This window comes from Anolis carolinensis, chromosome 2 (assembly GCF_035594765.1).
Source record: "Anolis carolinensis isolate JA03-04 chromosome 2, rAnoCar3.1.pri, whole genome shotgun sequence".
NCBI classification, from domain to species: Eukaryota; Metazoa; Chordata; class Lepidosauria; order Squamata; family Dactyloidae; genus Anolis; species Anolis carolinensis.
This window is the reverse complement of record NC_085842.1, coordinates 268852967-268878641: the sequence shown is the minus strand read 5'-3', so window position 1 is coordinate 268878641 and position 25675 is coordinate 268852967. Positions and strand designations below refer to the sequence as shown.

The following is a 25675-nucleotide window of genomic DNA, read 5'->3' as shown; positions in this document are numbered from 1 at the left end:
CATGTAGCTGCCGACTGGTTAGCAGACTATGTTTCCATCAGCAACATTATCAAAATTCATCAAAGCAGCAATGAGGATGTTCCTCCTAGCAAACCACCCAAAGAGCCACTGCTGATCATTGCTTAAGCAACTATTATTTTCCTGGTTTGGTGCTTAAAATTTAAATTCCATTTCCATCTCCTATTCCATCATGGTCTTTGATAATTCACTTGTCTCTCCGTCTTCTTACTTGCCATTCTAAACAAATGTTGCAGCTAATATGTTCTTAGGGACTTCATCAGATTACGCTGGGAAGTGTTCAGAAGAAAAGAGTTCAGTCTAACTCCATTTCATAATAAAATGGAGTTTTTCCCTACCTTTTAATCACACTGTTTAGTGCACTCAGTTGTCTTGCGTATTTTTCAATGAAGAGGTTTCCACACTGCAGACATTTGGCTCCGCCCACCATCCCTCTCGGTGCTTTTTGGTAGTTCACCTCCCACAATTCCCAACAGCAGGGAGGGAGGGAGAGAAAAAGGATGGAAGGGAACCCTATTTGGAACGGCAACAACAGGGGCTCTAGTGGTGTTTTGGACTAAAACTCCCACAATTCCAAACAGCAGAGAGGGAGGGAGAGAAAAGGGATGGGGGGTGAAACCCATTTGGAACTGCAACAGCAGGGACCCTGGTGGCGTTTTCGACTGCAACTCCCACAATTCCCAACAGCAGGGTGGGAGAGAAAGGCAATGGCACTGGCCCTCCCAACACAGGACACAGACAGGAAGGAAGGAATAAAAGCACCCTAAAAGGCTATTTTATTTTTTTGCAAAGTAGAAGCATTATTAGGTAGCTTACAACCAAACCTTTTTGCTTGGGGAGCAAAAAGAAATTGCCCAAAAAAGTTTATTTTGACTCTTCCCCGAATTTCTCTTCCCACAAACTGGGTGATCCTAACCTGAGAGCAACGAGTGCTACTTCATTAGAAATTTGGCAAAACATCCGGAATTTTGAGAAAAATCCATTTCCTCACCTCTTCCTGATACAGGGTTGTTGTATGTTTTCCGGGCTGTATGGCCATGTTCTAGAAGTATTCTCTCCTGACGTTTCGCCCACATCTATGGCAGGCATCCTCAGAGGTTGTGAGGTATGGAAAAACTAAGCAAGGAATGTTTATATATATCTGTGGGAAGTCCAGGGTGAGGGAAGAACTCTTGCCAGCGTAAATGTTCCAGTTAATCACGTATCTTCCTGATATGTTAGGAAAAAATGCTGCCTTTAACGTTTAAAAGACTCAAAAACTGCACTTTAACCAAAATGAATGTGGTGAACCCAGTGGAATACCAGATTTTAAGTGTAGAACTCAGTGGAATTTAAGTTATGTGATGAAGTGGTAAGACAATTGTTCTCAACCTTTGCCACACTCTCCCCATGTTTTAGATATCAGCTCTTGGAATCCCTTACCTTTCACAACCAGGTGTGGCTAGGATCTGTAGAACAAAACATCAAGAGGAGCAAAGGCCAAGAGCAGAATTGTACGTCAGAACTCTGGCATCACTTCTGCTTCTGTTCAGTTTGAGGACTTGAGCAAGTCACCGGCCTCTATCTAATCCAGCCATTTTCCTATCTTTGTTTGCTTCTAGCACCTGGTATACTGAGTCATACTAATTATGACAGCTAGACTGTTGTTTGCAGTGCAATACAACAGATAATGTAATATATGAGTGGAGTTTGGGGTTTTGCAAACTAAATAATATATACTAGATCTTTTAGTGAACTTTTGGCAATCTTACCAGTTAACTTATCTTGAACATTCTGCATTGCTAACCATATTCATTTGATCAACACAATACTGTTCAACGTATCATACAACATTCAGTTACGTGTTACCTACTGTGCCATCAAATTCCTTCTGCTCTTCTTCTAAATCTTCATGAGGTGTTATAGATGATTCAGAAAGGATCACTCTTTCACAGATAGTTTCTCCAGCCTTCAACATGAAATTCACCATGAAAAGGATATTTGGGTAATGTCGGTAGCAGGCTTCGCAAGCTGCTAGTGCTATGGCACACGGACACAAACAAACCAAAATAAATGTGTGCAATTTCCCTACATTTTGTCCTGGTGGTCTTTTACTAAATGTGATGCGATAGTCTTCACTATTTCACTAAAAAGCACTTTAGCAAAGCTTTTCCAGAGCAGATTTATAAATATTGTGTGACCCCTTGTGGTGCCTCAAAATATGGCAGGTAAAATTCTAAGAACAGAGCTACACTTATGAATAAATAAATTTGAGTTTCCTTTCTATAAAATTCATAATTTTTGCAGGCACAAATATGTTCCATCCCATATTTGCATAAGTTTTCTTTTTTTAAGCTCCACAGAAAGTAATACATTTTATACAACATTTCCCTCTTTATTTTGTGCTTCTACGTGTACCATGTGTATTTTTTTATATTAACAAAAAATATAAAAAATGGAAAATGAAGGAAACCCTATAAGATATTCAGCCTTCACATAGAATCTAGAAGTGTGAATTAATTCAACCCACATTGCAAACCAACGATGTTCTCCTCCAGTCCCACATAAAAACATTTTCTGTGATAGCCACATTCTGGATTACCTGCAATTTATGTGCTACTTTAGAAGAAATAAAGTCTGCTACAAAAGTATCAGCTAACAGTGAACCAGAAACCATCTTTATACAAAATTGGATTTCTTTGTACCTTTGGATTAAATTTGGTAGCATGCACTCGGTAACCCATCTATTTCCATAAAAGGAATAGGTTCATTTTTAAAAGGAAAATATTTTCTATGTCCTAATACTATTTAATAATATTTGAAGGCTTGAGACACATCTGATTCAATTATAAATGTTGTTTTTTGTTGTTGTTTTTTCGTGTCAGGAGCAACCGGAGTTGCTTCTGGAGTGAGAGAATTGGCCGTCTGCAAGGATGTTGCCCAGGGGACGCCCGGATGTTTTGATGTTTTACCATCCTTGTGGGAGGCTTCTCTCATGTCCCCGCATGGAGCTGGAGCTGATAGAGGAAGCTCATCCGCGCTCTCCCCGGGTGGGATTCGAACCTGGCAGCTTTCAGGTCAGCAACCCAACCTTCAAGTTGGCTTTTATCCCCTAGGCCACCATCTGCATTTTAGTAATGTCTCATTCTTGTAAAATACTGTAATCATTATAGCATTTTACCAGAATGAAATGACTCTGCCATCAATAATTTGACAAAGTCAACCTAAATCTGAAATATTTTTTTAATATGAAGTTTCTCTATTGAAATTAATATATTATTTCAGGGGAAAGTTTCCAAGGATAGCATTGTTTTTTAATCACTTGTGGATCACTTTTTCAATATGCATATTTATGCATGTTACAGTATTATAGTATTTCCTGGGGATGACATTCAGGGAGATACCTTTTTTGAAGTTTTCTTAATATGTTTTCTATCTCAAACTGCTGCGGGTGAATCTTATGGAATGGAAGCCAAACAAATATAATATCAACAGTATTTTCATTTGTCTGATTTCCTCGTTCCTTGTATGAATCTGTGGCCATGACAACCAGTAACAGTGGCAAGACTGCAATACCTCTGCAGCCTCACCAAACCCGGCAAGTGCTTGCTGAGTCACAACATACAGTTAACATGGATGCTGAAAAGTCTGACATGTGCTAGGAAGAGATTTGGCCTGGAATTAATTCATTAGAAATTCTAGTATTGTGGGTGACTGCTGAACTTATTTTTCTCAAATTTGTTTTTCTCAAATTTCTGAACTTATTTTTCTGTACTCACATCGCATACATGAAGAGTCAGACTGAATATCAGAACTAGACCTGGGGGAAAATCTTCTAGGATTTTGCAATAGCAGATCAGTCCCTTTGTTGAAATAGCCTCTTCCTACTTGAAACGTATGCTAGGTCATGGCAGCGTGACAAAGCCTTCAGGGGCAATTCACATTAATCAAACTACATTTACTGCATTTAGAGTTTGGAATTGGTTCTCTGGATCAAACCATTTGTTTCGAACTCACTAAACTGATTTATAATTTAAGGTCTATTAACAGTAATTAATGATCTTCCACAGTACTGAAGGCCAGCCAGACTTTATAATGAATTTTTTCTGGCAGTTCCTGTTTATGTAGTTTGGTTAAGATACATTAACATGGCATTCTCTGATAAACAGCGCTGGTGCCTCACTAAACTACAAATCCCAGGATTTCAGAGCATTGAGTCATGTCAGCTAAAGTGGTGTCAAACCACATTAATTCTACAGTGTAGATAATTTATTTATTTATTTATTTATTTATCTGCCATATTTATATCCCGCCTTTCCCTATCCCAAGGGGGACTCAAGGCAGGTTACAAACAACATTTATACAGTGCATTGGGCATAAAACACAGACATGAAATGGAATTATAAAAAATAAAACAGACATAAAACATAATTAAAATATATTTCAATATGAGACACATCATCCAAAGGCAAGGTCTAAAGCCATTCCAAAATCCATTGCACAATTTCCAGGTTAAAAAAAATTGCACTGTGCTGTTTATCAAAGGCCTGGTCCCAAAGCCAAGTTTTTATTCTTTCCTAAAGGTTAGGAGGGGGCTGATCTAATATCAAGTCCCTTCGGGGAGATGGGGCGGGGTATACAATTATTATTATTATTATTATTATTATTATTATTATTATTATTATATCGCTAGACAAACCCCTAATGTACCCATGCAATGTTTACCTAAATGTGATTTATCTTTTAAGAGACTTTAATAAAGACAGGCCTTCCTATATATCAAAATAGTAGTCAAAATGACTGAAATTATTAGCACAATTATTCATTTTTCAAATACAAAGTGGTAATGGAGAGAAGGAACAATTTTTTTCTATAGAAAAGAAATTTTCAAAATTCTCATTTACCCTGTTTCCCCTAAAATAAGACATCCCCAAAAAATAAGACCTAGTAGAGGTTTTGCTGAATTGCTAAATATAAGGCCTCCCCCGAAAGTAAGACCTAGCAAAGTTTTTGTTTGGAAGCCGGCCCGCCAAACAGAACACCAGAGCATCCAGGATCAGTAAATGTACGTACCGTAGAGTGTTGTACATGGAAATAATGGTAGTAACAAGAAATTCTTGATAGGATTCGCAGTTTGTCTGGTTATGCTGGTTTGTGATGACAACTACTTTACAGTATATAATAAACATTCTTTTTTTTTTTTGTTCGACAATAAATGTGAATTATTCTTCATGGAAAAATAAGACAGCCCCTGAAAATAAGACCTAGCAAATCTTTGGGAGCAAAAATTAATATAAGACACTGTCTTATTTTCGGGAAAACACGGTAGTTTGCCAATTGGAAGGAAATCACAGTGAAATGTCCACCCCTTCTCCTTCTCCTTCTCTCCTCCCACTGGAGGTTATCCCACCAAAGAATGCCTGCTGACCATAACCAGCATAAAAGCTGAACTGGACTTTCACAGTGGAAACTGTGGCATAACAGGAGCTGGGGAGGCAGGGGGGATATTAACACATTTTGTGTTAATAAAAATGTTTTTCAAATCAACTCTCATAGGATATCAACAGAAGAGGGGTGATGTCAACCGATAAGCCCCAACTGAAAGCACTATTATTTTGATATAATTGTGATTTTATTTCTTTGGGTAATAAAGTCCTTACTTACTACACTGCAAATCTGGTAGAAGTACAGGAGTACAAAGTACAATATGAGTATACTTTCTCTTTTCTGATAGAGTTTTGGAGTAACATTACTGGAGTGAACACAGTAAATGATACAGTAAATAATTTATATTTCCCAGAGCATCATAAATATAGAGAGATAGTTAAACAGAAAAAAAACAATGTACCTTTTAAGCCAGTATGAAGCCTAAATTTCTGTTCTTCAGAAAAATTCTGACAATCAAAGAAATGTACCAGAAGAAGTCTTAAAAGCACCAAAAATCCAAGCTGTCAAAAGATCACAGAGATATTAATTGGAATCATATAATTTCCATCCATTTTGGAGGGCTGTTCACAAAATGTTTTCACTTTCAGTAAATACTGGGATTTTGCTTCCGTCGTGTACCACGGCCCTTCCACACAGCCAAATAATCCAGAATGCTTTGAACCAGGTTCACTCTGCCATAAATCCCAGTTCAAAGCAGATAATGTGGGATTTTATTGAGCTGTGTGGAAGGGACCAGGTGTTTACTTCTCCCTTGCATTGCAGTTCCCTTAACACTTATTTGGGGCCTTTCTCACTAAAAATTATTACTAGAAAACCTAACAAGAAGTCAAATTAATTATGGAATGTTTCAGAGTGGAAAACAGACCATAATCCATTTCAGAGATCTTAAGTAACTTAATAAGCCTTATAATGACCAACCGTGAACCTGGTGATTACTTAGTAAATCACAATGCATTGAGTAAATCACAACGTATTTGGTTCATTAACATATCTGCTGAATCAGATGAACAGGATAGTGGAAAAGAGTTAAATCAATAAATCTTCAGAAAAATAATAATCTCTAGTAATAACTGAAGTGAACTCAGTAAGGTAACAAGACAAGAACATTCTCAGAGCTTATATTAGAATTTGAGATATCAAAGTGCCTAGGACCAATATCTTGCTTTTCTTGGCAATAAGTCAGAGTACTGTAAAAGATTCAATACAATACACAAAGGATTACAATATGGCCTGAGCAAAAATACATGAGTAAAAAAAAAAGTATATTTACAAGACAGACAAAAGCAACACATCCATTAATAATGGAACTGGTCAATCATTTGCCAGGTATCTGTGATACAAAAGTATTGCTTCCAGAAAACTATGCAGGAATTATCTTTGAGATATTTGAGTCTTTTTTCGTCCATTCTTTCATTATTTTGATTAAGTTACTATTGTCTTGGCAAACAGGCTAATAAATTCTTTTGTAGGCCACTAATGTTTGGGTGAAAATTCTCTCCTTATGAAAGGAAATCCGTGTGAAGATTGTTTCTGCTTTGTAATAACTGAGACAGAGGCAATCTTCTTGTTTGTTTGAAGGAGTATTAGCCATCGTAAGTTGTATCAAATTTGTTAATTTCATACTTAGACACGTGAAAGAGAGAAAGCAGAGTTTGCTGGAAACAAGACTGAGAAAGCACGGAATTCTGGGAAATGTAGTTTGGGAAGGTGAGATGCCCTATGCCAAAGAATTCAAAAGACCCTGCCTAAAACTACGTTGCCCAGAATTCTGCCCGGCATCAAAAAGCTCCAATTCCAGGATAGGGGAAAGATTTGTCCCTCCGTAGCAGCAGTCAGCCAGAGTTCCAATAAATTGTTGAACCTGCAAAGAGGAGGACTGACTGATACTTCTAGTAAGTAAATCTCTGTTGTATCCCAGCCACAGGCTGGCCACGTTCAAGATGATGACACTGAAGGGGACTTTGGTTTCCAAGATGGAACAGAAGAGGATTCTGGTCTTGGGATTTTGCAGCAGTCTGAGTCTCCTGTTAGAGACATGCAGTTTCACTTTGAGCAGGATGACCTGCTGGCCCCAGAAGAGTCAGATAACGGTCAAGCTGATATTCTTCCTTTGGGAGTTTTTGAGGAGGATTCGACAGTTGTGAGAAATAATGAGGAGGGAACTGGAGAACTGAGAAATAATGAAGGAACCGGGGCAACTGAAAACCAGGTGAGAGATAACAGTGGCCCTGAGCTGTCCAGGCAAGACCGTTTGTCTTGGCGGGGCTCTGAGCTTCGCAGAAGTGACCGTTTGGCGCGCAAAAGAGAACTTTCGAAAGAATCAAGCTGTGGAAAAAGAAACGCCTTCCTGGGTTGCTATTAAAAGAAGTCTGTGCAGACCATGCCCTTTGTCAGAGCAATTCATCGCTTCATCTTTGTGCATGTTTCCCTTGCCAGCGTTTGGAGCCTAGGGCCTTGTTTTGTGCTTTCTAAGGACTACACTTTGCCTCTGGGATTACTTTGTATTCTTGGACCCTGTTTCCTGCTTCCTATGGATTAATACCTTGTTTGGTGAATTACTTATATTTTTGGACCTTGTGTTTTTGGATCCTATGGACTAAGACCTTGTGCTCTGAACTTCATGCTTTGGATTCTATGGACTAAGACCTTGTGCTTTGAACTTCATGGACTAACTCTGTGCTTTATGGATTATTGCTATTACTTTGCCTTTTGAACCAATGGACCTTGCCTTTTGATCTGATGCATTATTGATTCCTTTTACCTTTGGACACTTTTTCTACAACATTGAATTATCTTTTGATTGCTTGCTTTATCTATATTCTGCTTTGCTTTAATAAAGACTTTAAAAGACTATATGTGTGTTGACTGGGTATTCTAGCAAGGTGAACTTAGCCTGAGGTGCGACAATCTCTGCGCTGGGCTGGGGAAAATCCCTAAATGGAAGTTCTATTGGTAAATATGAGGGTCATTCAATTAGATAGCTGTTGTGGCTTTTTTAAACATTTTAGTCAAGACTTTTTAAAATTTCCTAAAATCAGTAGATGTATGAATATTTCTAAAAATTGAGGGCAATGATCCCCTGTTATCTTGTGTTATTGTATAGAAAATTCAAGGAGATAGCTCCTGTAGTTTTTACAAACAAGATGCTGTTTATAAAAACTTTGAAAATTCCCGAAACATCAGTGGATAAGTGAAACCTTCTGAAACTTGACAGGCTAACAGTGGTAAATGTGTTCTATCATTGTAGCAAGTTTCTGTAAAAATGAGGGAAAAGGAGCTCCTGAAGTTTCCCCACTTGGGCAATTACTATAATGAAAAAGTAACAAAATTTTGTTACTCCCATTGTAGTATAAAATTTTTATCTCATGATACTTTAGAAACACTTTAGAAATGAAACACCGGTGCCCCCTAATTTTGTAATGAGTTTTGAAACATTTATTTCATCCATCGCAGAGCCCTAATATGACCTGAACTTCACCTGCAATTTCTATGTACAGAATGCATTTTTGGAGGAATGTCAGGGGATTGAAATTTTTGTAGAAGGTCTAACTTAAACATGGCAAGAATGGAAATATCCACATCTAAGGTGACATCCTTGGGCTACGAGGGTCACAAAATCCAATCTGAAACATTGTTGCTTCATAGCAGTTCCAGATTCAACCAGTGTGCTGACACCACTCTGATCCTGAATCGCATCAGCAGCAAGAGTGGAGTCCTGATTGTCTAGTTGGTTTTTCTTTGCCATTTTTTATCACCACAACTGTGGCTACTGAGCTTCAGAGAGCTTCTGGTTCTCTCTAGGAATCCTTGCTATTATAAACAAAGGTACCCATGGGACGTGGAGAAGGAAGGGGGGAAATGAGGGGGTGATTTCCCTCTCCCCCTCCAAGTTGCACAGGCACCTTTGCTGACATTTGAAAAACTACTCATTGAATGCCAGGAGCTCAGTGAGCCCTGTGGCTGCTGTTGCAGTAACAAAAATGACAACATGCCATTCTTCTTTCCCCTTGCTGTAGACTGCAGTAAAAACAGGGTGGCAGCACTGGCCCATGTGAACATCAGAACAAGCCCTACTGTTCACACACACCTCAAAGTACAAAACTGCTTTGGAAGTTCAGGGAAGTTCTGGAACATTCCTTAACTTTATCGAAAACCAGGAAAATTATACTAACCCTGTATTAAGGACTGTATGTCCCTGTACATCATGTAAATGCCCAGGAGCAACTTCTTGCCAAAGTTGGGGTATCTGTACCATTAAGGTGGGCCCTTGAAAGTTCTTAAGATATATACTTGCATTAAAAATGTTATTTTGTGGATTTTTTAAAAAATGGTCAAATCTCCATCACAGATTTGAAGACCTCTAGTTAGACATGAATTTCAACTAATTACTTTTTTGTAACTTAGGATATGATACCTGAATAAAGTACAGTTGTTCATGCATAGAAATATCAACAAAGAGTTCAATGCAGCCCCGTTCTTCATTGTGTGCATTGAAATAACTTTGCCAAGGGAAAGGAGACTAGATGGGGATACATGCACGGCCCTCTTATTCTTTGTAATGGTCCAGTGTTGCTACTCTTTGCACATATATAAACACACACCAAGTTTGGAAAGAGAATAACCGACTTCTATCAATTCCAGCTCATTGATTACAATGAGATAAGCATCTTTATCCAAACCACTCCTGGGACTATTAGTGACCAGACTCCATGACTCTTCAGACTCAAAAAGGGAAATTATTGCAGATAAGATAAAAAAGGTGTTGCTTGAAAGAGCCTTATGAATGGTGAGAAAGAGATAGATGACTGGGATTCAGGGTGAAACTATTAAATAATGATGTACTAGACAATCCTTCAATTATCCTTCAGGTATTATTCAGTTTTTAGAAGTACAGTAATTCTCTCATCTGGACATTCTCATTTACATGGCTTCAATTTCATCCCCTCTCTTGGATGCATAAATCTCTTGCTACTACTTTAAGATTATGTGACCTAACATAATACATTTTGGCTAATGATAATTCATATGGGAATATAAAGAGGTGATATAATTTGAATAGTAAAAAATTACACAAAAATGATCACTAACATTATTAGCTAACCATATGCACTGGAATAAAAAATATACAATTCCTTTTGAGTATTTTAGAACATCTCATTAAAAGATCACCTGAAAGTATATTTAACAAAATATGTATTTATAGACTTCTCAAAGCCAATGAATCCAGGGAGATAAAAATTGAGGATGGAACTAGCTATAAAGACAACATGAAGCCAAAAAAATGCATCACTTTTATTTGAACATTTTGTTGAAAATTATTTTGTATAATAAAGTCTGGACAATATAGACTTCAGCTCTAATAACCCACCCACACAGCAAAACAAAACAAAAAAATAATAGCGCTTGAGAGGCGGCAGCAGTCAGTCTGCAGTTATTATTTGAAGTAAACTATGAAGTCACAGCATCATTGTATATTGAAGAATGAAATGTTTTTGCCAATAATGTCAACATTTGCTGTTATTTTTCCCTCAGTCAAATGATTAGCAAACTTTATGCACTGGTTAATATTACACACAGGGTGGTATGTAATATTACATACAAAAGAGTATGGGATAATCAATGCAATCATGCCATTATATTCCCTCTCCTCTCAATAATAACTGAATTATATTTAAGAGAGATTAATTTAAATGGCAAACATGAATAAGATGTACATCTGTATAGTGCATACAAAATGGGCCGTGGGACAAGAAGAGCTTACTGTGAAATAACTGTGGCGCTGACCCTATCATCCGGAAGTGTGAGGCAGCAAGTGCTCAAGGCAACGGTGGCAGCCTCTCCACTCCCGCCTTTCAACTCCTTTCTGCAGAAGAACAAACTCTCTGTGTTACAAAGCCCACCCAACATTCCTTAAACTACCAGTCCTGCCTGAAGTGCTGGACTGGAGGCTATCCCCTCACAAGAAGTATGTCCTTTCAAGAATGATTCAAAGGCTAGGCCTTTGTCCAGTGTATCTCTGAACATGGAATGTTTCATTGTACACCAGGCAGTAAAAGATATTTGGCAACCCTAACCAACCAATATGGTTCAGGAATCATTTCTCTAGTATCTAAAACTGGGGAAATGGGTAAGTGATATAAGTAAGTGATATAAGAAAAAGGTATAATGGGGATTGAGGATATATGAAAATAGAAAAGATGATGACTCAAAGGGAGATTAAAGAAGAGAATGTAACATTAAAAGGTACAGTAAACGATATCTATAAACTATTATTAGTGGACAAACAGGAACAAGTTCATTTGAAGGAAGTATGGAAAATAGACTTGGGGGGGAAAGTGAATAATCAAGAATGGGCAAGAATATGGAATGTGAGATTACTAAAAATATGTCCATAAGAATTAAGGAATATTAATATAAAACAGTAAGGAGGTGGTACCTAACTCCCATTAAATTAAATCAAATTGATTTTAAAAAAATACTCGAATCAGTGGCTGTCAGGAAATGGGGTCACATCTTCCAATGTGGTGGTCATGTAGAATTATACAAAAATTTTGGGAAAGGATATTTAAAGAAATAAGAGCAATAATAAAAATAGAGATAGAGACTACACCAAAATCAGCATTATTACTCATACATTACAATACAATTCCTTCACAAGAGGAGAAATAATTGATATCTAATTTGATAACATAGCAAAATTGCTAGTAGCAAAAAAAACTGGAAAGAAAAAAGGGAAATTCAATTTGGAAAATAGCTATTAATGACAAGCTAACTAGAAATATTAAAATTAAAAAGGGAATTTGGAAAATATGGGGAAAATTTATTGAGTATATCTTTAATGAGGGAAAGGGGGTACAAGCCAGCAACAGAAGCAATGAAATTTTGGACTTGTGAAACAAGATGAGTTGGTTGGTCCTTGTGAAGGGAGCACAAAATAAGGGGAAGGGGAAGAGGGGGGAAAGGCATAACAACAACAATAACAACAGCAACAACAATAATAAACATATAATAAGTATAATATAATTATACATATAATTATGTATAAGTAAATAAAAGGTGTGTGGTAGAGGTATGTAGTACAAGTTGCAATGGAAAGTTAAAAACTGATAAGAAATATGCTTAAAGATGTGTTTGATTTTTTTTTCTTTTACTGACAGATTGTATACAATACGGCATACTCCCTTGCCTAAGATATTGTAAAAACAGAAAAGAATGTGTACTTATACATTTTGACTGATAAATTTATAAATAAAAATATTTTTAAAAATTATAAAAAGGACCCATTTCTATCTGGATTAGTCTGACCATTCCCCCTTAGCTGGGGATATTAAGATAGGCTATTATGGGTCATCCATCTCATTTGCTGTATTACCTCTTATTGCTAGACCTTGTAGATGATTGAACTGTACTGTATGGTAGTCTTGGTGGTCAAAAGACAACCAGCAATTTCTTCTTCTAAGAATGATGATGATAATGATAATAATATTGTTATTCACCTCTCTTTGCAGCTTGAGGTGGGGCAAAACATGATTAAAACAGACAGAAAAAACGCAACACTAAAATGCATATACCAAAATACATACAACCAAGACCATAATGGTGAGTAGTGCCTTTTCTCTTTTACGGTATTGATTTTAGTTTTGCAATATATCATCTGTTCCACAATGGGAAACATATACAATGTGTTGATCACAGGTACAATTTTCACTACCTATTTCATGCTTAAGAGGAAGGTGTTTGTAACCTAGGTGGAATTTAGTCTACTGCTGCATCACCACAACTGAAAAACAGCATCAGATTCAGCTTCCAGCGGTGAGATAAGGTACTCCTGGTATAAACCCACCTTCAGAGGGGTTCATTTATGAATATGTTTAACAGTGGTTCTCAACCTGTGGGTCCCAAGATGTTTTGGCCTTCAACTCCCAGAAATCCTAACTGCTGGTAAAGTGACTGAGATTTCTGGGAGTTGTAGGCCAAAACACCTAGGGACCTACAGGTTGGGAACCACATGTTAAGAACCACTGATGTATAAGGAACCAATGTGCATATTACAATACCATTGACATTTACTATCAAGGTACAACATACCTTGGAGAACTTGATTTCACATGAGAAGAGATATGGTTTTTTGACTGCATCATAACAGAGTTTATACAATATGGACTCTGAGATAAAAAATAAAATTGGGATATGATCTGTAGCAACAGGAGCATGGTCCAAGGAAATTAAGAGAATTTCAAGAGCTTCTGAAATAAAAAAAAATGTAAACCATAAAAACAAATTCATACAAAGTGCTTACTGTGCAGTGCACAGCCTTAATATTGCATTCAGTCATCATCACACCTGCAACACAATGCTTGCCAAGTTATGAACAAATAAAACAAATGTTACATCAATTTTTCCCAGATTCTTTGCCTTTTCTGATTATCACTTTGATGAAGAAGCAATTAAGGCTTGTCTCTTTCATAATTCTATTCAACAGTTGCTGAAATGTTTATGATAGATGATGAATTAAATCTTATTGCATAATAAAGCCATCTAAATTAATGAAATTAAACAGGCTTCTAGGAATATGCAATGTACACTGATTATTGAGGCAATCTATAACATTTGTTTTCTTGCCAGTATGTGCTTAGTTCACTGTTTTTTTCATATAGATATTTTTTCATAATTGCTAATTAGTACAAAGCACAGTCAATTATATGAGGCAGTAGGAGAATCCCCATTACAAAGAAGACATTACTTCTGTTATTTCAATAGTTGTAAAAAGGGGTGATGGTGAAACTTGCTTATCAAGGCTCTCTTTTATTTGGCATGTAAGCAAGAGAGATCTTTTGACTTCTCATGGTTTCCACACTTGACTAGTGGGGGAAAATCTTCAGTCCCACATATGTCCAATCACTAACTCATGGGAAGGCAACAAGTAAAATACAGAGTCTGAAAGGATGTAATCCGAAGCTGAATTCATGAAGTAATTGTATGTCTAAAGGCATAAAGCTTAGACATGGGGTGAAGCTTTAAAAATCCTTCAGGCGCATGGAGGATGAGGCCAACAATAGCTACTAGTCAAAATGGCGGTGTGCTTTCCATATCAGTTGCTGATGAATGAAAGAATCAGGGTATATTTGCATTCATGACTTCTAGCAAGCTTCACATGGACCACCATTATGTAAACAGAATGTTAGATTAGATCTTTCTTTGGTCTCATAAAACATGTTTTTTTTATGTTCCTGTCTTTAAATTCTGTGTTCCATGCCTACATATCCAAGGCTGCAACTCCAGGTTAGGAAAAAGCCAAAAGGTGATTTTCATCAACTTCCTCTATTGTGAAGGCTGCCATACTTGCTACCACATGCTATTTTGTCACTCTGGTTTAGGACTGCAATTGGACACTTTCTGCGTAGATAACATCAAACTTCAATTTTTCAAGGAAGCTTCAAACTTTCAAAATATTCCGGTGTGCCTATGAGTAAGTAGTCCCACCAGATACTCAATTGTTTACAAGACATTATCAGTTATTGCACTTTATCATTGCTTCTCACCTTTTAGATTTTTAGTGTTTTACTGAGACTGCTCCCCGCCCGTATCCCTGATCATCCGCAAACCACCCAGGAGCCCTATTCAAAGTTCTATACAAATTTGTCCTCTAAATATTCAGTTATTATTACTGTCTAGGTTTTAATTTGCTGTTGATGTGTTTTATGTTGTCTTATGTTATTACTATGTTTTAATTTTATTGATCTGTGTTTTTAACTTATGTTGGTTGGGCTTGTTCCCCATGTGAGCCGCCCCGAGTCCCTTCAGGGAGATGGAGCCAGGATACAAAAATAAAGTTATTAAAATGAGTCTTTGCAGAGCATTGGCTATGATTGCAGTCACAGAGCTTACCTGATGGTTGCAGGAGTGCTTCCCACTAATGAATGTCCTAAAACATTAGAGGGCAACTTCTACAGTTGCAGGAATAATTTTGCTCTCTCCAAACCTTGAATGGCCATACTCTCGCAACCTCCTTCCAAAAGCAAAATGAAAAAGGGCACCCACAGAACTTTTTGAGAGGAATGCAATTTGTCATTTTTATGCAATTGTCAGTACCACAGCCCTCTTTTATGCCAAAAGGACTTTTAAAAATAGGAATAATCATTTGCTTCTCCAAAAAGGCTATATAAAAAGTCAATTATCCCAAAACTGGATTCCACCTTGTCTTTAACTGGGGAGGAAGGGAGCAGGAGAGCTGCAAATGCCTATGGCCTGCAATTTGCCCAGTCATATCCTACACTAATAGCAATACAGGCTGAGAAAGCCTAAGATCTGAGAATCACAGTTATGTATACAATTACAGAGTTTTACCTTCATAGCAGGTTATAACCTCCTTATAGTAGTTAGAATTTTACTACTACTTAAAATAATGGGGTTGTTAATTCAGTCCCATAGTATCTAATTAAGAAAATTAATGCTGAATTTTTTTTTAAAGAAGTAGGTATCCTTTTTTAAAGTGAGGTGTATACATCTTTGTTAGCCTTTCCTTATTTTTTTATCGGAACAATTTGCTATGAATGATCAGAAGAAACATTTTTTATTAATGTTGATGGTTAAGTATTTCTCGTTTGTTGCAAAAAAACACTTTTAAAAGGCAGTCTGTAACTGTTGTCTGACTAACGGTACCTTTAAACCAAACATGGTAATTATATCAGGCAAAATTATATTATAACAATAAGAAAAAAAATTGCCATGCTATCAACATTTCTGGAAATCTTACAACTCTGATTCTGCTATCTGAATTTTTGAGGGCAATGGTGACATTTTTTGCTTAGCTGTCCCTGCAAACTTTATTTGCTATTGAGTTTTCATTATAACTGATCAACACAGATATTTGTTACAAATAAAAGGTTTAAACTAAACTAAACTAAAGCTTTCCTGAAGTTTTCACTAGAAAAGAAACCAGATACTATTTAGTGTTGGACAACGTTTCATTTCTAAATATCCTTATAAATACTACAGTGTTTATTGGTATTAACCTCAGTTTCTAATATATAGAAAGGCTAACCAACATGTAGTGAATCCCAAATGGAAACATGCATATCTTTGGCTTCTACGGAACAAGTCAACCACTGTATATTGTAGATTTACAAATGCCCAATTTATCTCCCAAATCCTGCTTCATGAGCCTGGCATGGTAATTAATTTTAATTAATTTAATCATTAGAAATAATAAAATTTAAAAGTATCTTTGTTTTTCTTGTCATTTCCCCTTCAGGGTATTCTTTGCTTTTGAAGTTGAAATACTGTTAGCTTTTTAAGTTTTGTACTTTCAAAATGTAAGGTTCTGAGATTGGGAGGAAATTGATGTCTAGTTAAGATCAGTAACCCCAAAGTGATGTCACCAAAGTTGTGTCTACTCCAGAGTAGCAGGATTGGAGGGGAAAGCCTAGTATCCCTAAAGTTGTGTCTAGTTAAGATCAGTGCTTCAGGTCTACTCCAGAGTAGCAGTATTGGAGGGGAAAGCCCTGCATCCCAAAAGTGGTGTCTACTTTAGACCAGTGGAGGGAAAAACCCAGTATTTCCAAAGTTTTTTTCTCCCAAGGTTTTTTTTTTTTTTTTAATGGGGTGCGTGGGAACTGCACTTGCTCAAAAATGATTTTGGGGGAAAAAACAAGAAAGAACAACTTTTGATGGGATCAGAGAAATGATATGATTTACTTACTAATGCAACAGGACATAACAGCACAGTAATATGACGCCTCCCCCCAACGTGGAATAACATCCTTAGACTATTGCCATGGCAGTATATATACTAAATCACCTAATGAAGATTAGATGTCCTTTACTGTACTTTTAATCTTTGAACCTTCCTGTCCTACTCACAATCCAAGATGAGCTAATCTACTAAGAACACTGATTGTTATATTGGGCTGCATCCAAAGGCTTCCTCCTAGGAACATAAGGACCTTTGATACAACAGAAGCTCCAGTAAACAGAAAGGAGGAGGTGATTTTAGCTCATGACCTCACAGTTCTTCCTACATTATTCTGGATTTGCTGAACCTGGCTGGTACCCAAACCCACTGGAGCAGTTTTTCACTATTATTAAAGGGTTTTATCCCCTCCAATTCTTTAAATGTACCTACCATGCTATTTTATTCATAGAAATAAATGAGGAAATTTAAAACATATCTTTATTCATGGCAAATTACTTCACAGGTTCAAATGGCATTTTTAAATTACACTCAATTTATTCTAGTTTCAGAAAGAGCACATAATGAAAAGATAATCTTCAAGAAGAATGCTAAATATACATGGGTTTGTAATTGAAAAACTTAAAATAAGTATCCAAATGTAAGGTTCTAGGCAGGGCATCAATTTCACTATGTTCCTGAAAATTGGAAGAAGTGATTGCCCACTCCAAGCTTAAAAGCATGTAGACTTCAGTACAAACATGACACACATCTTGCAAAATAACCCTGACCTTCCACAATTTGGTCATCTGTAGAGAGCTAAGACATCACTCAGAGTCGAGGCCAGCACTATGAGTAACTCTCAAAAGTATCAAAACTACACTATAAATAGCAAAGCAAACCTAAGAGATGTCTCCAGTTCTGTCCCCTAACCAAAGATTGAATTTCATCATTCATCTGACGTTAGCTGGTGTCAAAGCTGGTCCCTCCAAATATTTCATATTTATTACAGCAAAAATGTCTTTGAGGAAAGAGGTTAATGTTCTTCCAAATGGGAATAATTTTTCATAGATTGACTTAGGAGGAACACATAACAAAATAGAATTTTTAAAGGACATATCTTCATTTGGAAGGAGCATACCTTCATTGATTTCTCCTTTACATTGCGATAACATAATAGCTTCAGTCCATGCTAATGGAAGATCCACATACTTCCCACAACCTAATGTAGTAAGACCTGATCGTCTCTGTTGGGAAAACAAAGAAGGAAAAAGCAGGGGAGGAAAATTCAGATTTAGAATATTCTTTCAATATTCAATTTACTTGCATACTGTAGAATATGTGTGTGTTTGAGGACTCCATTATTAGTAGTTTACGGATGCAAGAAACAATAGCTGGAGCTAACTTGGTAACAAGATGTAATCCTGCAAATTAATATTGAATAAAAAGATAACTATTTTGGCTATAATTATACTGCTACAACCATTTGAGCTACCTTACAGCAAAAGCAATTAATCTTGAGTAATATAAATGACTTGTGTAGAACCAATTTATAAAAAGGGGTCCAAACCAAATCAACCAAGCCCACCAAAATATTCCAGGAAAGGGAGCTGTGTAGCCTTCCAGATGTTGATGCCCTGCAACATCCAGCAGCCCTAGCTGATATATTAAAAGATGAGGAATGCAGTGAATTGAAATTTTAAAAGCATTTGGAGCATTTAATTCTACAGTTGTATTCTACAAGAATCTCTCATTCACTTTTTACACTTACATTTAGTTGGAGTCACAGGTAGTATTCCTACATTCTATGAATTCCATAATGTTAATGTGGATTTGCATACATGAAATAAATTATCATATGCCAAATGAACATTTGTCATTCCCTTGTATTCTTACATACTTTTTGTAGGTTATTTCCTATTCCTGGCCTGCTAGAAGAATAGGACGTATATTACATAGTAAGTCTTTGCATATGACACTTATTACCAACCTGTAGTTCTTTTTATGAAACTAGAATTTAAGCCTGATAAGGCTGAAAACAAAACAACACACCATAATCACAGCTGCTTGGCAATATCTCATTCATTTTCAGTAAGTAAGTACAATTCATTTTATGGCTGTCTGCTCTGTACAAACTTTAAAGCCTTTTCTTTCACATTTTTTGCTTCCACTAGTTAAACAATACAATACTCACCCCAAGAACTCTTTGATTTCCTATTGCAGGATTTTAGCTTTCAGTATAAGCAAAGGCATATACTTTAAAAAATTTACAAAAAGGAAAAAAAAAGATAAAACAAGGAAAAGAGAGGTGAGGGCAGGAGGGGAGATAGTGTGATAGGATAGAGGAATGTAAGGGGAATAGTAAAAGGGATATACTTTATTGAAACAATCCTTTTTGTTTCATTATGGTAAATTTTATTGCAGCAAAGAATTTCATCCAATATTATCTGCTACATCATTTCATTTCAGTCCAAATCTGCACTGATAAAATAAATAAGTAATGTTTAGGAAATTACTACCAAATTTCAGAATTTGTAAATGGATACTATAGTAAGGAAATTTCTCAATTCTCCATTTTAATTTTCTACTTTGTTTCAAGTGGTTGTCACTTGATTAAATAAATGTAGGTTAATGGTGTGAATTATGAAATTAATTCATTAAATTTGCATTTGACTAAAAGCAGGTATTCAAAAAAAGACAGTCATATTCCATTTTTAGAACATTAACAAGCTGTAATGACTTCTTTAAAATTGGAGTATAGTACTGCTGTATTCATCTGTCATTCTCCAATCAAGAGTTTAAGCTAATTAGTTTGTTCATATTTGCAGAAAGAGGGGGCTGTGAATATATCTTTAGTACTTCCACTGCTTCTCTTTCCTGCTACAATAAATTTCAAGTCTCTTTCATTCCCTGCTGCTCATTCCCTGCTGCCAAATGAGAAGGAAAACAATTATGTTGGGTGAATGGAGAAAAGGTACTTTTAAACTGATTTAGCTTTTTCAAAAATTTAGCACTCATCCAGTTAGGTGCGCAATTTTAGTCCCCTCAAAGTCTTGGTTCATTGCATTGCCATTTAAAAAAAAAACAAATTGGAATTGGGTCCAAGAAGAGTAGAAATGCTGGTAGTTTGTCAAGAGTTGGATCAGTCCATTTGTGTGGACAACTAGAGGTAGTGTGGACATAATAAAGATAATAACAACAACAACAACAACAACTTTATTCTTCTATCACGCCTCATCTCCCTGAAGGGACTCAGGGCGGCTTACATGGAGACCAAGCCCAGTAATGCAACAACAAAATACAACAACATTCAAATGGCAGCAGGGAATTAGCATTAATTCATTAAATTTCATTAATTCATTAAATTTGCATTTGACTAAAAGCAGGTATTCAAAAAAAGACAGTCATATTCCATTTTTAGAACATTAACAAGCTGTAATTACTTCTTTAAAAACTGGAGTACAGTACTGCTGTATTCATCTGTCATTCTCCAATCAAGTTTATAATGAATTAGTACATAAAAACATATAAAAATCATAAAAGCATAAAGTCAACAACAACCGATAACAACAACATACAGTAAATAAAATAGGTTTGCTTAATTTGTCAATGAATGCCACACCATAATGAATTTTATACTTTATAATGTGTAATCTTAATTTGTGAAATAGTCATTATCACCAATAGTGGAAAAAAGAGAAGTTATCCACCTCACTATTATATGCACAGAATATAGTGTCAGTTATAAAATCTTATAATTATATTCGCTAATCTATTTTTCTTGCCAAATTAACAAGGGAAAGAATGCAGCAGACTTCAGAGAAAAACCCATATTGAACATAATATGCAAACAGATTGAGCTTGCCAAAAAGTTATCATCTTTTCATCTGGACAGAAGGAGAAGTAATTCTAGTCCTAGAACATTCCTCATTATATTGACTGAATTTGTTTAGTGAAGTGTGATATAATTGCTTTTAAACTACTTTTTTGTAATACTCTGTTCCAATATGTTATCTTCTTTAATAAGAACTACTCAGAATGCAGAGCAATATAAAATTTAGATACAAATAGCATATTTTTAAAAGCACAATAATGTTGTTCTGTACTTTAATGTTACTTTTAAAAGTAAATAACGATCATCTTGAAATTAGAAATGTTTACATTCATTCTTACTGCTAAACACTACAGCAGACATTTAAGCTGAACAGATGGTCTTTATGAGTGTCACTTTAAAAAACTGCTGTAACTCTTGTGAATACAAACCTTGCATCTAGCAAGCATTTTTTTAGCCAGTTCTATGTATTTCTCTTCTCTTTCTGTTTTTAGTGAGTCATTGAAATCCTGAATGAATTCTTCTGTAAGTTCCAATGGGTTTCTAAAAAAGGTTTCAATAAAGAATATCAGTTTAATTTACGTTATATATACATAGAATCAAAATTTGAAGTAGGATAACAATAAAAAGCTATTTAAATTTAAGGCATATGAATTAATGTGCAGTGTAAAATGTTGTTTCATGTCCTTAATTTACCAAATGTTGAGAGTAAACACCTCACTTTTGCTACAACTTTGATACACATTATAATTAACTCTTTGGAGGAGAGGTAAATGGATCATTCATAAAGCAAAGGGGACATTTTTCCCTTGAGGTCCTGGCTCCATGACATCATCACCAAGAAGTCCCTGTTATATACAGGGTATTTCCTTGTATAACTGAACATGCACAGCGCTTAAAACCAGATCTAAACAGTCTGCAGAACTGGAAAGGGGGAATCTAAAATGCCCATGCACTTCTGTAATCCGTTCCCAGATCTCTTCCAAGTCTTTGCAAATGAGAAAAAAAAACAATATAGGTGAGTGATCACAGCATCAAAACCACAAGAGTATGACACTGGAAACAGGGATGGAACAAGAGAGTCTACAAGACCAAATTGATTACCTATATGGGTCAAGAACAGCATTAATGTTATGATGCTCAAAAAGCTGCTGGACTGGGGGGAAACCAATAAGCACCATGAAGATAGGGAGAGCGGCATCAATGGGGGGAAACCAGATCTCTCAAGGTGCATCTTTTACTACAAAAGCCTGCCTAATCTAGACATTTATCATACAGGTGGTACTATAAATTTTCCACTTTTGAAATTAGGCAAAAGTATGTTGGGGAGAAGACATTTACATCTGTAATTAGTTCTCCAGAGAAGATCATCTACTGCCAAATTTGACAACTGCTGTTTTGTTTATTGAGGCTTCCAATGTGTTTAACTCTATTTGATATCAGCTAATTGTTGTGTTGATATAATAAAAAAATCTTTCTTCTGTACTTTGTTTCTGTGAAAGCCATGGCTGAATGGTCTGCTATATTCTTTTTTTAATAATTATGTTATTTTGTCAAATGGAAGGACATAGCCATCTGGAAAAACTGCTAAAGAGCCATACAGTAGAGTCTCACTTATCCAAGCTAAACGGGCCGGCAGAAGCTTGGATAAGCGAATATCTTGGATAATAAGGAGGGATTAAGGAAAAGCCTATTAAACATCAAATTAGGTTATGATTTTACAAATTAAGCACCAAAACATGTTATACAACAAATTTGACAGAAAAAGTAGTTCAATACGCCGTAATGTTATGTTGTAATTACTGTATTTATGAATTTAGCATCAAAATATCATGATATATTGAAAACATTGACTACAAAAATGGCTTGGATTATCCAGAAGCTTGGATAAGCGAGTCTTGGATAAGTGAGACTCTACTGTAGTTAAATTGTTTTCCTGACTCTTAGAATGCTACGATGCAGGGTACATATTTGATGCTGCATTTCCTTAAGACAAATAAAAGTCCCAAGGCAGTCTCATCCTCTCATTTATTACTAGTATGCATATTATATTAACTGTGGTCTTATCAGTTTTTGACAGGTATTTTTTCCAACCTCTGATACATTATTTTTAAAAATCAACAAATCATCCATAGTCTTATGTATAGCTTTTGGAAGGCTTATTTATTTATATTGTATATACACTAGTCTGAACACACACTATAGAATGTTTATCATAAAATAAACCCTATTTTAACCAACAACTAAATAGTTGCAGAAAAGGCAACCTATGAGCCCATACTGAATCTCAGGACCAAACGCTATGCCTCTGAGGACGTTGAAAGCATGCCATTTGTCACCAAGTCTATAAAAAAAACCAGTTTTCTAACAGTGTTAACTATATTATTTTAATCATTGCAGAAGGAGAAGAGTAATTACAGTGCTCTTAAAATTATTATGAGAGTTGCAGCAGCAGTCAATGCAAATATATTGATGATTAAATACTGCTCTTAAGATTAATCATAGTACTGTTTTCAAGGTAATGATACTCCAACATTAAATACAATTATTTGTAAGAAATAACTAATAAAAGTTTTAGAATTGCACCAACATATATTGTAGCAAGCTAGAATTGTTTGTATCTTCCCAGAGCATTTAATCAGCTTATACACAGTACATGCCAACGTGCATCTGTGTAAAAATGTACAAGCATTTTTATATGTGTAAATTGTATCAGCATCAATTCCATTCCAGTGCCAAGAAAAAAACATATTAGATGCAATCCATATTGTAGAATTAATGCAATTAATACCACTTTAACTGCCATTGTTCAATTATATGGAATCGTGTGACTTGCCATTTTACAAGATCTTTAGCCCTCTCTGTCAAAGGGTGCCTCACCAAGCAGCCCAGGATTCCACAGCATTGGGCCATAGCAGTTAAACCACATGAGTTCTTCATCATAGATGCACCCAGCTTTTAGGTTCTAATGATTTCATCCAATTTGTTCATTGAATGATTTTAAAATCTATACACTTGGTTCAAATTGTTATTATTTAACATGTTTTAGACTGTTTAATTTTTTATTGTTTGCAATTTTAAATTGATTTTAGTGTAAACCACTATGCAATATTTGAAACTGAGCAGAATATTAAATAAGTAAATAGGCCAAAAATTAATGATAACTGCAATTGTGAGATAAATTAATGAATCATAGAGTTGGAAGAGACTACATGGACCATCCAGTGCAACCCCCTGCCATGCAGGAAAAAACAAAATAAAAGTACTAAAGATAGATGGCCATCCAGCATCTGTTTAAAAACTTCCAAAGAACTTCCACTATGCTCTGAAGAAGAAAATTCCACTGTTGAACAGCTCTTATTGTCAGGAGGCTCTTCCTAATGTTCAGGTGAAATCTCCTTTCCTGCAACCTGAACCCATTGCTCTGAATCCTAGTGCCCTTCCACACAGCTATATAACCTAGAATATCAAGGCAGAAAATCCCAAAATATCTGCTTTGAACTAGGTTACCTGAGTCCACACTGTCATATATTCCAGTTCAAAACAGATAATATGGTATTTATTCAACTGTGTGGAAGGGGCTCTAGTTTCCAGGACAGCAGGAAACAAGCCTGCTCCCTCAAATATTTAAACATAGGTATCATGTCTCCTCTCAACTTCTCTTCTGCAGGCTAACCATACCGTGCTCATTAAGCCACTACTCATAGGACATGGCTTCCAGATAATCACATAAGCTTAAAGGAAAAAGTATTTGACTGATTTATCCATCCTGTCTCGTTTTTTGTCTCCTTCATTTTGTTATTCTTCCAGCCCAAATGAATATTAAGAATCTCTAATGTCTACATTTCCCCAACTACTTTCTGTTAAATACTTCTAGTCTCTAATAAGCTTTCTCTTACAAAGTCTTCAGTTCCAGCTATCTGTCATAATAAGGCATAAGTACAGTCAGGAACAGTGTAGTTACAATGAGTTCTTTCCAAGTGCTGTCCAGATACATTATATAACAATACACTTCTATACTTTTACTTAAACTTACTTTTGCTTCTTTTTCTTATTCACATTCTCTTTCAGATATCTGGCCAAAAGTCTCCGCTGAATCTTACGATGATCATCACTGGACACAAGGCCAAATATGGGTGCTACTGGCACTTTTATAATAGGCATGCTGTTCTAAAATAAATCTTGGGGCAGGGACAGATCACAAAATGTCATAGCAATATGGAAATTATATCTTAAATCGGCTAATTTTACAGAGAAAGCTACAACTTACAAATATACATACAAATTTGAACTGTTGTGCTCATACACAAAAAATACAAAAATATGCATATAAGTTGAGTATCCCTTATTTGAAATGATTGGAACTAAAGGGGCATTGAATTTTGGGTTTATGAATACCTGTATCTGCATAGACAGTGTTCCCTCACTTATTGCTGGGGTTAGGTTCCAGGACCACCCACAATAAGTGAAAATCTGCAAAGTAGGGACGCTATATTTATTTTAATATTTATACATTATTTTAATATGTATACACTATTCTAAGTCTTTAGCAACCAATCGTGTGTTGATAAATCGCCTCCTTCTCTTCCTGTTGCCACTTGGGCTCCTTTTCTCTCCCTTTGGCTTCTCCTTCCTCCCTTCCTTAGGCTGTAAATTGTAATTTTTATGATTTATAATAGTCTTTTAGAGTTTATTGAAAAAACGCAAAACAGCAAATCTGCGAAAAG

At 35.9% G+C, this 25675-nt stretch overlaps 1 protein-coding gene across 1 annotated transcript in view; it reads right to left on the bottom strand.

Annotated features, from left to right (window-relative positions):
* The window catches only part of tmem232 (transmembrane protein 232), a 168197-nt gene extending 142804 nt beyond the window's left edge, over positions 1-25393 (bottom strand). Inside the window, exons 1-6 of the mRNA XM_016994846.2 lie at positions 24985-25393; positions 21380-21491; positions 18258-18363; positions 13534-13691; positions 5846-5945; positions 1871-2037 (exon numbers count right to left, since the gene is read on the bottom strand). Coding sequence (XP_016850335.1) covers positions 1871-2037; positions 5846-5945; positions 13534-13691; positions 18258-18363; positions 21380-21491; positions 24985-25112 — 771 coding nt within the window. The 5' untranslated portion in view covers positions 25113-25393. The remainder of the gene's footprint in view (positions 1-1870; positions 2038-5845; positions 5946-13533; positions 13692-18257; positions 18364-21379; positions 21492-24984) is intronic.
* Positions 25394-25675: the final 282 nt, after the last annotated feature.